The following is a 13,443-nucleotide window of genomic DNA, read 5'->3' on the forward strand; positions in this document are numbered from 1 at the left end:
ATAATGGTGTATTGGGATAAGCACCTTGGGATCTCTGAACTTACTCCACAGTTCTTCGATCAGGAATATCTCTATTTCAATCTCGTGGCCTTTGAAATCGTCTTTGAGAATGTTCTTGCCTTCTTTTTTGAAATCCGCTAGTTTCTTTTCGTGTTGAACTGCTGCACAAAGAGTAAACACATATGAAAGCATTGAATTGTTTACTTAAATATGTTTTTTGGATGTGGTGCAGCGCCAGCTGCTATTTTTGTTTCGGTGCTTACCGCTGCTTCGATGTTTAGTAATCCAATCTGAGTGTTCCTTTCTTTCAGTTCCTTCTGCATCATTTCAGTGTAAGCCTTGACCACCTGCAATTGTTCAATTTGATTTTCAGTTATATGCTTCCCTCTTGATTGATCTCTTGATTTTCAGTTATTTTCCAATGTAGGGATTTGAAATCATGAGCCATCTTTTTGCTGAGTCAAACAAAACTTCCCTCTTGATTGATCTCTTGATATGCACCTACAATGTTTTGACATGAATGAGTATTTCTTTTTGTATGCAGTGAAAGAAAGAAAGAAAAAGGAAAGAAAGATATGATTTGTTGTTTTCAGATTTATAGCGGGGTTTTGAAGTTTGATGCTTGGTTGATATGTGTAGTGGGAAAGATTGGGTTTTTATTGGGATTTTTCATCAACAAGGAGTCTGCTACTCTCTTAAATAGCTTCTAACTTCTATTACATGACTCCAGAGATGATATTTGCTCCTATTGTTTTGTATTCAAATGAGATTACTTATCATTTAGCTTATTGACTTTAAGAAGTCCATTCACATCAATAAGGACCTACAACTATTGTTTGTATTACTACTTAATTTTCTAACTTCTTTGTTTATGATTGCAGAGATAGAGCTATTGTTTGCCTCAAAATCGTCTCGGCTCAAATTAGTAGCCGAGGGATTTGAAGTCCAATTGTCCTTCTTGATACGCAGGCGTGCCAACTCGCGGTCAATTGGCCAAGCGAGGTTTTGATAAGATTTGCGCTTGATCTAACTTCTTTCAAGTGACTGTGGGCCGAGGAAGGAACTGTCTCAGCCGCTGGGTTCTCTTGCCTTTGTTGCAAGGACTTTCGGCGTCTTCACCTATGTTGCTTTTCTTTTTGATTTTTTAATGTAGGTTGCAGAAAGTAAAGTGCGAAAAGTGAAAGAACAAGAATCTAAATGTGAATTAATTAAATTGCATGAAATTTAAAGAGACTGAAGAGTAAATTGCAGGAAAGATAAAGTGCAAAAGGTAAAGAAAGCGATAAAAATTAAAGTAGGCTAGAGAAAGAATGAAAAGATTGATATTGTAGAGAATTTGATATATTGATTTTGAGTTGTGTTGGTCGGGGACCTCTTACAATGAGCTAAATGCCTCCTATTTATACTATTACAAACATAACATTTAGGAAAGAAAATACAATTAGGCGTAATAAATTTCTTAATCGCACCATAATTGCATTCTTCTTGCGGCGCCATTATATTGATTTGTTCTTAAACATGCAATATTCTCTCTAACGCCTTCAAACTCAATAAAGTCTCGGCATTAATTATTCCAAAGAATAATTATCGCCGTTATTTCCTTCCCTTTTCATTTCTTCTCCAAAAGTTAATATCTAATAAAATCTCATAAATATGAAATTTATTGAGATATAATCTGTAAAAGCACCATATCTTCCTCATCTATCGGCCAAATATTTTATGGGCCGATTTACCAAAATTGGGTACAAACAGCTATCCCCGGTCTCACTTTGACAATTGAAGGAAACCTCCCTAAAGGTATACAATGCCAATTATATATCGAAGTCTACATTTCCCAGATTCATGCCTAAGGTTATTGATTTTAACTTAATTTACATTGTTCTTTCAGGTTTGAGAGGGTCAAGGATACAGAAATCTATCATTGTTGGGATCATAATCATTCATTACGTGTTCCAGCTTCTTACAGGCATATTGATCATTAAAGGGGAACTTAAATTTTGCTTAGTGCACTCTGATCCATTGTATCTATTTGTTCTCCTGAGTCTGCACTCCCAGCTGCAATGAACATAGGTAACCTTAATGAATTCACTTGGCAAGGTTTCTCCAATTTTAGCCTCAGACACACTTTGCTAACAAGTCGTATTATACTCGTCTCCTAACAACACTTATCCTTTTGTAAATGGCAGGAACTATCACCCAATCATTCGGAGCAGGAGAGAATGAGTGTTCAATAATCCTGCTGTGGACTAATGTATTTGCTTCGGTATCACTTGCTCTATGGTCTGCCTTCTTCATGCCGTTTGTGGCCAGGCAAGTGTGAAACAGCTACAAAGGTGCAATTCATATATAGGCATTTGGTTTAGATATTAGGCAAACTTTGAATTCACCAAACTATCTGTTCTATAAATCAGGTTCCAGGTTCAACCACATATAGTTTAGCGCTATACTATATGATGAGGTCTCTGGTTGAGGATGCACCCTTGCTGAGAATTTTGTTGGTGGGGAGACTTATATCATCTCTATCTCCATTTTTAGAGAATTTTATAAAGTATCTAGATCCAATTTTGAAACGTATATCATCTCTATCTCCCTTTATGTCTCTTGATGATCTTGAATATGAAATACACCTTATCGGTGATACAGATTCACTGCCATTGTGCCTCTCTGTCTTTTTTCTTTTTTTTCTTTTTTTTTCTCTTAACATGATATTTTTTTTTTCTGTCATAAAATTCCATCCCTCAGTATGATATGATTTGGGTCATGAGAATTGATGATTATGTCCCCATGGTTGATGGATTGTTAAGCAAAGTGGGAAAGAAGGCATGCCTGTTAGATATCCTAATGAACAAGACATTGTATAAAGCTGAATGTAGATATATGTATAACTGGTTTTTGAGTTCAAGCATTGAAATAAGTATAGAGACTATATTAAATCATATTTGGTCCTACTTATAATCTCTTAAAATTATGAAATTCAAATAAATGCAGTTATGAGGTATTATCTGATATTCAGTTTGAAAATACAGTTAACATATGATGACAGTTTCTTGATGGAAGAAACTGACGTGAATGGCTAATGGTATATATGTCAGATTTGGTCCCTGCTGATACACAATGTTGTTTTCTCATTCTGAAATAGTCCCATCAACTGAAAGAGAAAAATAAAGGTGGAATCAGGAGAAGAACCAAATGGACAACTCGAGTGGTTCAAGTAAGATTGTTATTTACTTTCCTAGAATGTATTACACAGATAGTTTAATTTCATGTATTCAATTTGAGATAGTTTATAATATTCACTGCGGGGAATTCATTGCGATGTTTTGTTCACGTTTGTGTTTTCACTGCGGTGATTTGTTCATGACTATGATTTAAGTTTTCTAACAATTGGTATCAAAGCATGCTATACTCAAATTGCTTTACATGTACTGTGAAATTATATAGAATTCTGGGATCAAGATATTATTATAATCCGCATTTAGTTTTATTTTCATTAATCAATTTATTATTTATATATGTATCTCCATATATATGTCTGCATAATTTACACTTGACATAATGAATGTTTCCCTTTCTAGTATCTGTTATACATATTGAAATTCATTATGTTACTTGATCTTCTGTATGATTTTCTGATCTTATATGCTGCCAAAGTGGCTATAAACATGAAATTCCTTAAGAATCAGATAGATCATGATAACACTGTAAACTAGACAAATTAAGTTTCACATACTTCATGCTGTCAAAATGGCTTAGTATACAAGAAACTATCTGTTTTGTCTATTTTACACTAATAACATCATGAAACTTAAAATTAGATTGATATCTATTTCCAAAGAAATCCATATCAAACATTTGGTTCATGATTATGCATATGCAGAACACTGAGCATTTAGATATCATTAAAGATCAGTACGCCACAAAGGCTGTCAGAATCTTGAATATGATTGAGTTTCTTTTTTCTGTTCATATGACTTTAGTTTAAATGAATGTTCAAATTATGAATTTTCATTTATTTTGGGACTTGAAAACAATTCTGGTATTCAGATAAACTAGAATGTTTTACTGAATTTACTTCATATGCAGCCATGCACTTTCCTATGAGCATTAGTCAGATTGAATTTCTGAATGGCTCAAACTTCAAGAAGTGGAAAGGTGACATTGACTTGAATTTGGGAGTTTTGGATTATGATCATGTGTTGAAGGAGGATCCACCTGAGGAATTGACACCAACTGCAAGTAGGGAAAGCAAGGAAAAATATGAAAAGTGGTATAAGCATAATAAGATGGCACTAATCATGATGAAGAAGAGTATAAGTGAGAGTGTGAGAGGAGGCATTCCAGACTCAGAATATGCAAAAGTGTTCTTCAACTCTATTGCTGAGAAATACAAGGTCTCAGACAAGGCAGAAATAGGGAATCTCATGAAGTCTCTTACCAGAATGCAATACAATGGCAAAGGGAGTGTCAGAGAATATATAATGAGGGCTTCTGATACTGCGGGGAAACTCAGGGCACTGAACATGTCTGTTGAGGATCCATTCCTGGTTTACATGATACTGTATTCCACCATTCCTGGTTTTCTTTTCTTTTTTTCTTTTTTTTTCTCTTAACATGATATTTTTTTTTCTGTCATAAAATTCCATCCCTCAGTATGATATGATTTGGGTCATGAGAATTGATGATTATGTCCCCATGGTTGATGGATTGTTAAGCAAAGTGGGAAAGAAGGCATGCCTGTTAGATATCCTAATGAACAAGACATTGTATAAAGCTGAATGTAGATATATGTATAACTGGTTTTTGAGTTCAAGCATTGAAATAAGTATAGAGACTATATTATTAAATCATATTTGGTCCTACTTATAACCTCTTAAAATTATGAAATTCAAATAAATGCAGTTATGAGGTATTATCTGATATTCAGTTTGAAAATACAGTTAACATATGATGACAGTTTCTTGATGGAAGAAACTGACGTGAATGGCTAATGGTATATATGTCAGATTTGGTCCCTGCTGATACACAATGTTGTTTTCTCATTCTGAAATAGTCCCATCAACTGAAAGAGAAAAATAAAGGTGGAATCAGGAGAAGAACCAAATGGACAACTCGAGTGGTTCAAATAAGATTGTTATTTACTTTCCTAGAATGTATTACACAGATAGTTTAATTTCATGTATTCAATTTGAGATAGTTTACAATATTCACTGTAGGGAATTCATTGCGATGTTTTGTTCACGTTTGTGTTTTCACGGCGGTGATTTGTTCATGACTATGATTTAAGTTTTCTAACAATGCCTCATTTGGTCAAGCACTTGAAATAAATTACTTTTATGGGAAGAACTACTTGGAGGTACAATTTCAGTAATAACTATGATTGCACTTTATAATTTGTTGCTTGATTGTGTAAGCATAACTTGCATATTAAAGTATAAAGTTTCATACTAGCATGTGTTCTTTAATATGACAAAGTACAAGTATCATCTCTGCTTTTGTGCGACACTTCTGTAATAGAACAGTGGGAGTGGATTGCTATAAGGAGTGCCTACAATACGAAAGCAAGCATTCAAACCTGCAGCAAGCAAACAATATAGCGGCATCATTGGTCAAGCAAACATTGGCCACTGCAAATGTTAAAGAGTTTCGTGGCTACACACGTGCTGGATCTGCTTCATTAGATACATCCAGTCAGGTTCACCCATTAAAATTATGCGCACAACCCACGAAGCAGAGTCAGAATCTGGCTTTTCGAGCAAATCCAAAGAGAGCTATAAATGAGCACAACAAGAATGAGGCTGGAAATGCATGTGTCCAGCATAAAAGGGGGGCAGCGCTTCAGGATGCAACCAATGCTTTTTGTAAACCTTCATATGGGGACTGCTTCAATGCAACTAAACTTCAGGTCAATATGCTATTAATTAATTTCTTCATAATACAAATTCTGGTATTCTCATCAATATAGGATAGATGAATAACAGAATTGGTTGTGTAACCATACTGCTAATTTTGGTTACCTGAATGTTTGAGCAAACTAAAAGACACTGATCTTTTTTGTCACGATGGGTGACAATTCTAAATTCTTATTCCAATGGGAATGCCAATGTGAATGGAAATGGGAAGGGAGTATATGGAAATGGAGTGAAGAGAAAAAGCCATCGTGAAGAGCTGCTGGTATGAGAAAGGAATTGAAGAAAACTTAAACTGTTTGAGCAAACTAAAAGACACTGATCTTTTTTGTCATGATGAGTGACAATTCTTATTCCAATGGGAATGCCAATGTGAATGGAAATGGGGAGGGAGTATATGGAAATGGAGTCAAGAGAAAAAGCCATCGTGAAGAGCTGCTGGTATGAGAAAGAAATTGAAGAAAACTTATACTGGAGCTTTGCTCTTAATAAGTATAGTTACTTTTATATACATTTCCAGTAGAATCAGTTACATTAGTTTAGTAGTTTTGGCTTCTACGCCATCCTTTTTCCTTTTCTTTTCTTTTGGGGGTTCCTACTTCATTGTACACTTGAATTCATATATATAAAGAAGTTCTAGCTGACCTATGGCTCTATTTTAAGATCTGAGATTGAAAGTTCCTTGGTTCACAAATTGAATGAATTCTTCAAAAGTGAAATATTCTTTTTGTCACAACTAATATTGGTCATGAAAAGTTAATGTTGCATTAGAAGTACCGGAGCAAGCTAACAAAGCCGCGGCAATGTGCGGGCTATCTCGCTAGTGCAATACTAAATATGAGGATACAGACCACAAACAAAGAGTAATTACATGAGGACTAGTTCAATCCTTTGTACTTGCCGAGGACCAGTCTTGACTTCAATCTAGGGCATGTTCAAGTACTAGTATCTTCAATATTAATAATCAATTCATCAACTTCCAAGTATTTGAGGTTGATCTCCATTTCCGTGATATCGGGTGGTTGTGCAGATAAGAATAAAAGTAGGGATGGCTCGAAGAATGTGACAAACAGAGTAGAACATGCGCTTGAACACATTATTGAGCAATGGATACAAAGGATTTAGAATTATAAGTACAGGAAAAGCGACCCAGAAGAACGATGGTGGTCACATGGTAGAGGCCAACAACAAGACACAGAAAGGACCTGAAAAATCTCCAACTCGCAAATGGATCGGTTGGGTTGTGAGAGGAAGTTTCAAAGAGGTAAGAAGGAAGAGCAGAAGAACAATGACGAGAAATATAAATGCCATTTTCATAAATGGAGATTTATCTTGGGGAAAAATGTCAAGTTCTAAAGCAAAATCACCAGGTTCTTTGTCTTGGGGGGTTAGGAAGAGAAGGGTGAGGTTTATCAGTGGTGGAATTACATATCTCATATCTATCAAACAATGCATCTTTTCTATTTCATTATAGTGTGGAGAGTCTGATCATGTAGAGGACGCATATTTATAGGCATTGAGCGACATAAATTTCCACAGGCCAATCAAATAATTAAGTAAAATTAAAAGACTAAACTTTCTCTTATCAAATCAGAATTCAACCTGCCCAGTACCATTTGGTCTAGTGGCATAGTCTCATCTTCGTGAGTGAGAGATTGTGAGTTCGACTCACGAAATACTAGTTGTAGTATTTAAGTTATTTACCTGATTAAAAAAAAAAAAAAAAACAGAATTCGACCTAAAGTTTCTTGACAATTTATTATAAAACCAGCAGCTATTCTTATTATTTAAGACTTGAGTAAATTACGGACATTTTTTGTGTGTCTGATCTGCTTCGCCATTCCTGCTAGCCAATTTAGTTAGGTCATGAGCTGTCTGCTCCTCTAACTCGTTGAAAAGCCAACACCTTATTCGAATGGGAAATTCAGTCATTGAAGAAGCGGTAACTTGGTCTCCCACATTAAAAGGACCGGCCATTAAACCTAAGATCAAAATTATATTATATATAATTAAGAAAAAAAGCTTTTCTTCCTTGCGTTATAATTCTTTTTGGGTGACTTTACTTTGTCTTTCCATACGTACGTATTTCCCTTTATCTGTGATCAAAGTCATCAAACGTTGATAGTTTATTTTGATTTTAAGCTATTTGATGAATGAAGCCGAGCAATATCAGATATCATTAGTTCATCTTAGCTATTCGAGAATCTTTTTTGTTTTTTAGGAGAAAATTTTACAAATAGTATCCAAAATAAAAACCATTCATCATTTTAGTACATCATATTCAAAAACTATCACATTAGTACCTCAATATTTAAATCTGACACAATTTTCATACTTTCCGGTTATAACTACGTCAACGGTCAACCCTATGCCCCGTAAAATTTCGTCTCTTCCTCTCTCCCTCCCCCCCCCAATCTACCAAAAACCCAAACGGCAAAATAGTAATTCAAATCAAAGAAACAGATCTCACAAGCCATAGTGCCATACTATATAATCTCCATAATAAGTCATACATCTTTGGTGAACTCGGCTTCAAAGCCACATATTTAATGAATTCGGAGAGTGGTGTGGACTACGGAATTAAATTGCAATCAAGACTACTCGATCTCTTTCTTGATCTCTGCTATTTTATGGTTGAACTCATTTACTCCCTCAACGACGAACACCTGTGAGACTGGAGATTGAAGATACCAGCGGGATTGATTTGTAATCAAACTAATCACTTACTGGGCTTTGCTAACCAAAGGTTGGCGAAATCACTAGAGGCGGCGGTGTCACCGAATTATGTTCAGAAGTTAAGTGTCATAGGAGATCACCTCAGAATTAATTTCTCTCTTCTCACCTTCATCTCTGCGTCTTGTCTCCTCAAAAACCCAGAAGCTGCTTGTGTAGTGTGCGTGAAGAAAGAGAAAGTATGCTATTGGTGGAGATGAGATTGTAGCAAAAAATAAAATAAAAAGTGGATTAAAGAAAGAGACTGAATTGCCCATGGAAAAAAGTCACATAGCTAAAGAGTTAACACCGTTATAGACGGAGGGCATGAAAATTATGTCAAGTTTTAAAGTTAAGGTACTAATGTGATAGTTTTCAAGTTTCAAGTATGAAAATGATGAATGGACTTTATTTCGGATACTATTTGTAAAATTTTCTCCTTTTTTAGTACATCATAAAATTATTATCATGCTGCTATCTGTTAAGAATATGGACGGTCCATATTGTATTGTATACCTTGTTTTTGTAATTTTGTTTGATGCCTCAGATTTCCAATTAGCTCCACTAGTTGTGTGGCTCGCTAGCTTGCACCATACTTTTTCGTTTGTCATTATTCTCCCCTCTTGATCTGACCCATTGTCTGTACTGGCTACAGCGCTCCATGGATGACTTCTTTTATGTAGTTAAACTCAACCTAACTTCAGATTTCTACTCTAGGAGACGAAATGGATGAGTTGGTCGGTGTTGATGCTTCAAGCATATTTGGGTTGAATACTTCAATTATTGACCATCGTCAATAATGTTTTTTGATTTCTATAATATCTTTTCTTAAAACATGTTGAGGATATTTCGGAGCTAACATAGGACAACTCCAATTATAAGTCCTATATAAAGGGTCATATCACTCGTATGGCCGTATGAATCATGAATGTGCCTAGACAACACCCTTATTTTTGTTTTTAGCAAGATTGCACTACTTAATCCCCCTATGCCACGAGCACAGTGTATTTCGTGCCCTGGGTCACCTAGAGTCACTCTCTGGGTCACCATCGTGACCTACAAAGTGACCTGGGTCACCAGGTCATCATGAAAACTGTGCCCGTGACCTAGATAGTGGAAATTAACACTAAAAAGCAGTGAATAGTGTGTGACCTAGTGACCCAACGGGTGAACTTGCTCTTAACCACACCCATAATTTCATGGCTATTAACACTATTAGGGACAGAAGAATGTGGCTATTGGCCTTTAACCACGAATAACCTGTCCAACAGTTGTTGTACTGACTCCATTTTGGGTTTTTTCCTCTTGCCCACTATTTGACACACCATTTAGGCACGGTCATTTACATTATTTATTTATTTAATTCCTTAAGTTACTGCACATATGCCACGGATATATGTGGTCAATGTGGTAAGCGTGTGGAATTTTGATACCCTAAACTATTTTATGCGATGGAGGTTATTTGTGGCTAAAGTCTAAAATAGCAGGGGCATATCAATTGTGGACTTAGGGATGACAAAAATCCCCAGCGGGGCGGAGCTCCATTGGATACCCGCCTCTAATGGGGGGAGAATTCGGGGACAAATGGGGAATGGGGATGGGGATCCCCAATCCCCGCTATCTAAGATTGAGGATGGGGTGGGGATGGTATTGTAATCCCCATCCCCAAACCCGCCCCAATAATATATACATATATTTAACTTATATATATTTTAATTTATTTTTTATAATATAAATTACAAATATATACATTTACTACTTTATTTTAATGACTACACTTTTACTTTAATGGTGTTTTGACTTTTGCACTCACTGAATTATGATTTATGAATTTAATCATATTTTAAATTTATTTGTTGTAGATTTTGATTTTAAAAAAGACAATATGAGGCAAAATTATTTTATTTATTAAATTTTTATTGGGGATTTGGGGCGGGTTTGGAGACTTAGTCCCCAGTAGGGATGGGGATGGGGAATCTCCAATATATTTTTATTGGGGATTGGGGCGGAGATGGGGGTAGAGAATGACCCCGGGGATGGGGATGGTATTGTGATCCCCATCCCCAACCCGCTCCATTGTCATAGGGCATATTTCTAGTAGTGACCTCTTCTCTCCTCTCTGCCATTTGATAACGAATCCTCCGTAGAGCCCACGGTCTCAAAATTAGAGTCCGCCTCCAAAAGATTTTCCATTTGAGACTTGTTATAAAACTAATCTCAAAATTTTGAGCGTTAAGACCTTTTCTTTTCTTCTTCTTGTGTTTGAGATATTATTTTTCAAGCAAGGTCTCAAAATAATGGACGAGACTCATAGTTGGAGTTGCTCTTAGGACCTTCATTACTGAAACTACTATTATCATTTTCATAACTGTTTTATATTAGGCTTAATATTTCAAGCTTTTAACACTTTATAATAATGACACATTTATAGTTTTTTGAGAGCAATATATGTAGATCTTTTGCAAACCCAAAATAATATATTTTGTGAAGATATTAAGAAAGCTAACCAACGTAAGAGGAGGGTTACCCATATTTCTCTCCAATCCCATGGTTAACAACACCATAAAAAATAAAAAATAAAAGGAACAAAATATTAAGAACAAACCCCTTGACGAAAATGACACGAGCCAATTTAGGGATGGCAATGGGACGGGTTGGGGATGGGGATCACAATACCATCCCCATCCCTAGGGTCATTTTCTACCCCCATCCCCGCCCCAATCCCCAATAAAAATATATTGGGGATTCCCCGTCCCCATTGGGGACTAAACCTCCAAACCCGCCCCAAATCCCCAATAAGAATTTAATAAATAAAATAATTTTTTCTCATATTGCCTTTTATAAAATCAAAATCTACAACAAATAAATTTAAAATATGATTAAATTCATAAATCATAATTCAGTGAGTGCAAAAGTCAAAACACCATTAAAGTAAAATGGTAACCATTAAAGAAAAATAGTAAATGTATATATTTGTGATTTATATTATAAAAAATAAATTAATATATATATATATATATATATAAGTTAAGGGATATTTCCCATTTGCCCCAGTACGAGCGAAAGTTGCCCGGTTACACAATTCTTTGCTGTGAAAAGACATCGATGTCCTTATCTTTTTGAGGAATTCCTTGCTTGTCTCAAGCTGAATGTTATTTTGGCTTTTTCTTGCCTCTTGCCTCTTGGATGGCTGCTTCGTTTCTTCTTGCCAGTTGCTGAGAAAACTATGTTGAGCTGTTCATCTTGATCTTCTTGCTTGAGAAATGAACTTCTTGAAAAGTGTAAAGCTATATCTTCATGCTTGAATCTTATCTTCTATTGATGTAGTGAGATGATCGTCAAGCTTCCATCATGTTTTCAATGTTGTGGAGTTCTTCATCATCGAGATTATCCCAATAATCAGCATCACTTTCTCTCACTTGTTGGCTCTCCTGCTCTTCTTTATACAATAAATCATACACTTCTTTAGTGGTTGTGCTCATATCAACAGTGTACAGCTCTCCTGGTCGTGGTACTCCATCCAGGTGTTCTCTGGTGTAGATATTTAAAGCATTGGCTTGGTAGATTAATTGCAGATTTGTATCATCAAAGAAATCATCTACTACAAGCTGGGCTGCACGAAATTTGTGAATATCCTCCACTGTTGGTGCCACATCAATTGTTGGTAAAGGAGGTGGCTCTATATAATTACGAAGTGATATGATGACTAGGTGTCTGGCTTTATCATGATATAGACTGGTTCTACGGGGATATGAAGGAATGCTAATTATTTCTAATCGGATAGTACTATAACCTAATCCTATACTTCCCCATTGCTTAAGATAATGAGATATGGCATACTTAGGGTGATAGGAGAATGACTCTATATGATGTTCATTTTGGACATAAAGACTTTTTAACACTCCATGTTCCATTAGAAAACCTGGAGTAACTCTAACTCTACGATTATCATGCTCAATGTACATTTCACCAAAGTCTCTCATATTAATAGTAGCTAATAGAATATAAAATCGTGCTTTTTCTTCAGGGTGAGAAAATGTATCATGACAAATGACTCCTATACCAGGTTGAGGATGAGATATAAGATTAAAGAGACAATTCTGGATAGCTACTTGAAGGGAAAGATGCTTATCATGCTGTAACTTGTAGATTTTATCTTTACAATCATGAGGTAAATACGAAAACCTTTCTTTTGCTAGGGCTTGTAAAAAGTAGGGATTTTTTGTTTCTCTTTCTAACAGAGATGCAGGCCAACTACTTTCTTCTTCTTGCTTAATAAACTCAACTGTTTTCTGATAATTTATATTCAGTGTACGAAAATGATCAACTACTGTATCATGCTCATTTTGCAAATTATAATACAATGCATTCAGATTATCATGCTGTGATTTAAGGTGATTATATTGTGTCTGAAGTCTAGCATATTGTGCTCTTGACTTAGGATACTCTTCTTGATATCTAGCAAGATCACAATTATTGGCTGAAAATTCCTGCTCAAGTGCTCTAATTAATTTTTCTTGACCTCTTCTCATGTCCATAGCATTTATTCTAATATTCCAAAATTATCTAATAGAACTTGTTGTCTAGTGGATAATGATGCTGTACTTTTATATCTAAAGAGTGGATTTCTAATTTCTTGCACAGTGTAGCCATTAAAGTTGTAACTAATATTTGCTGATCTTGCTGTCATGCTTAGTGTATTACCACTTTGAGGTGGCACACCACTTTCTGCTCTTTGAGTACTAGAAGATGAAGGCCTGAAAAAGTCCATACCTGTCAAAGAAGAAGCCGAGATAAGATATCTGCAAGTGTATTATCAGCTCCT

The 13,443-nt window shown here is 35.5% G+C and overlaps 1 protein-coding gene across 1 annotated transcript; it reads left to right on the forward strand.

The window, feature by feature from the left end:
- Positions 1-2,473: 2,473 nt before the first annotated feature.
- LOC112177636 lies at positions 2,474-4,988 on the forward strand. Its single transcript, XM_024315909.2, has 4 exons — positions 2,474-2,498; positions 3,093-3,211; positions 4,084-4,544; positions 4,938-4,988. Exons 2-4 carry the CDS (start codon positions 3,190-3,192, stop codon positions 4,986-4,988), a joined length of 534 nt encoding a protein of 177 aa, XP_024171677.1. The 5' UTR covers positions 2,474-2,498; positions 3,093-3,189.
- Positions 4,989-13,443: the final 8,455 nt, after the last annotated feature.

The sequence above is a fragment of the Rosa chinensis genome, chromosome 7 (assembly GCF_002994745.2).
Source record: "Rosa chinensis cultivar Old Blush chromosome 7, RchiOBHm-V2, whole genome shotgun sequence".
Lineage (NCBI taxonomy): Eukaryota > Viridiplantae > Streptophyta > Magnoliopsida > Rosales > Rosaceae > Rosa > Rosa chinensis.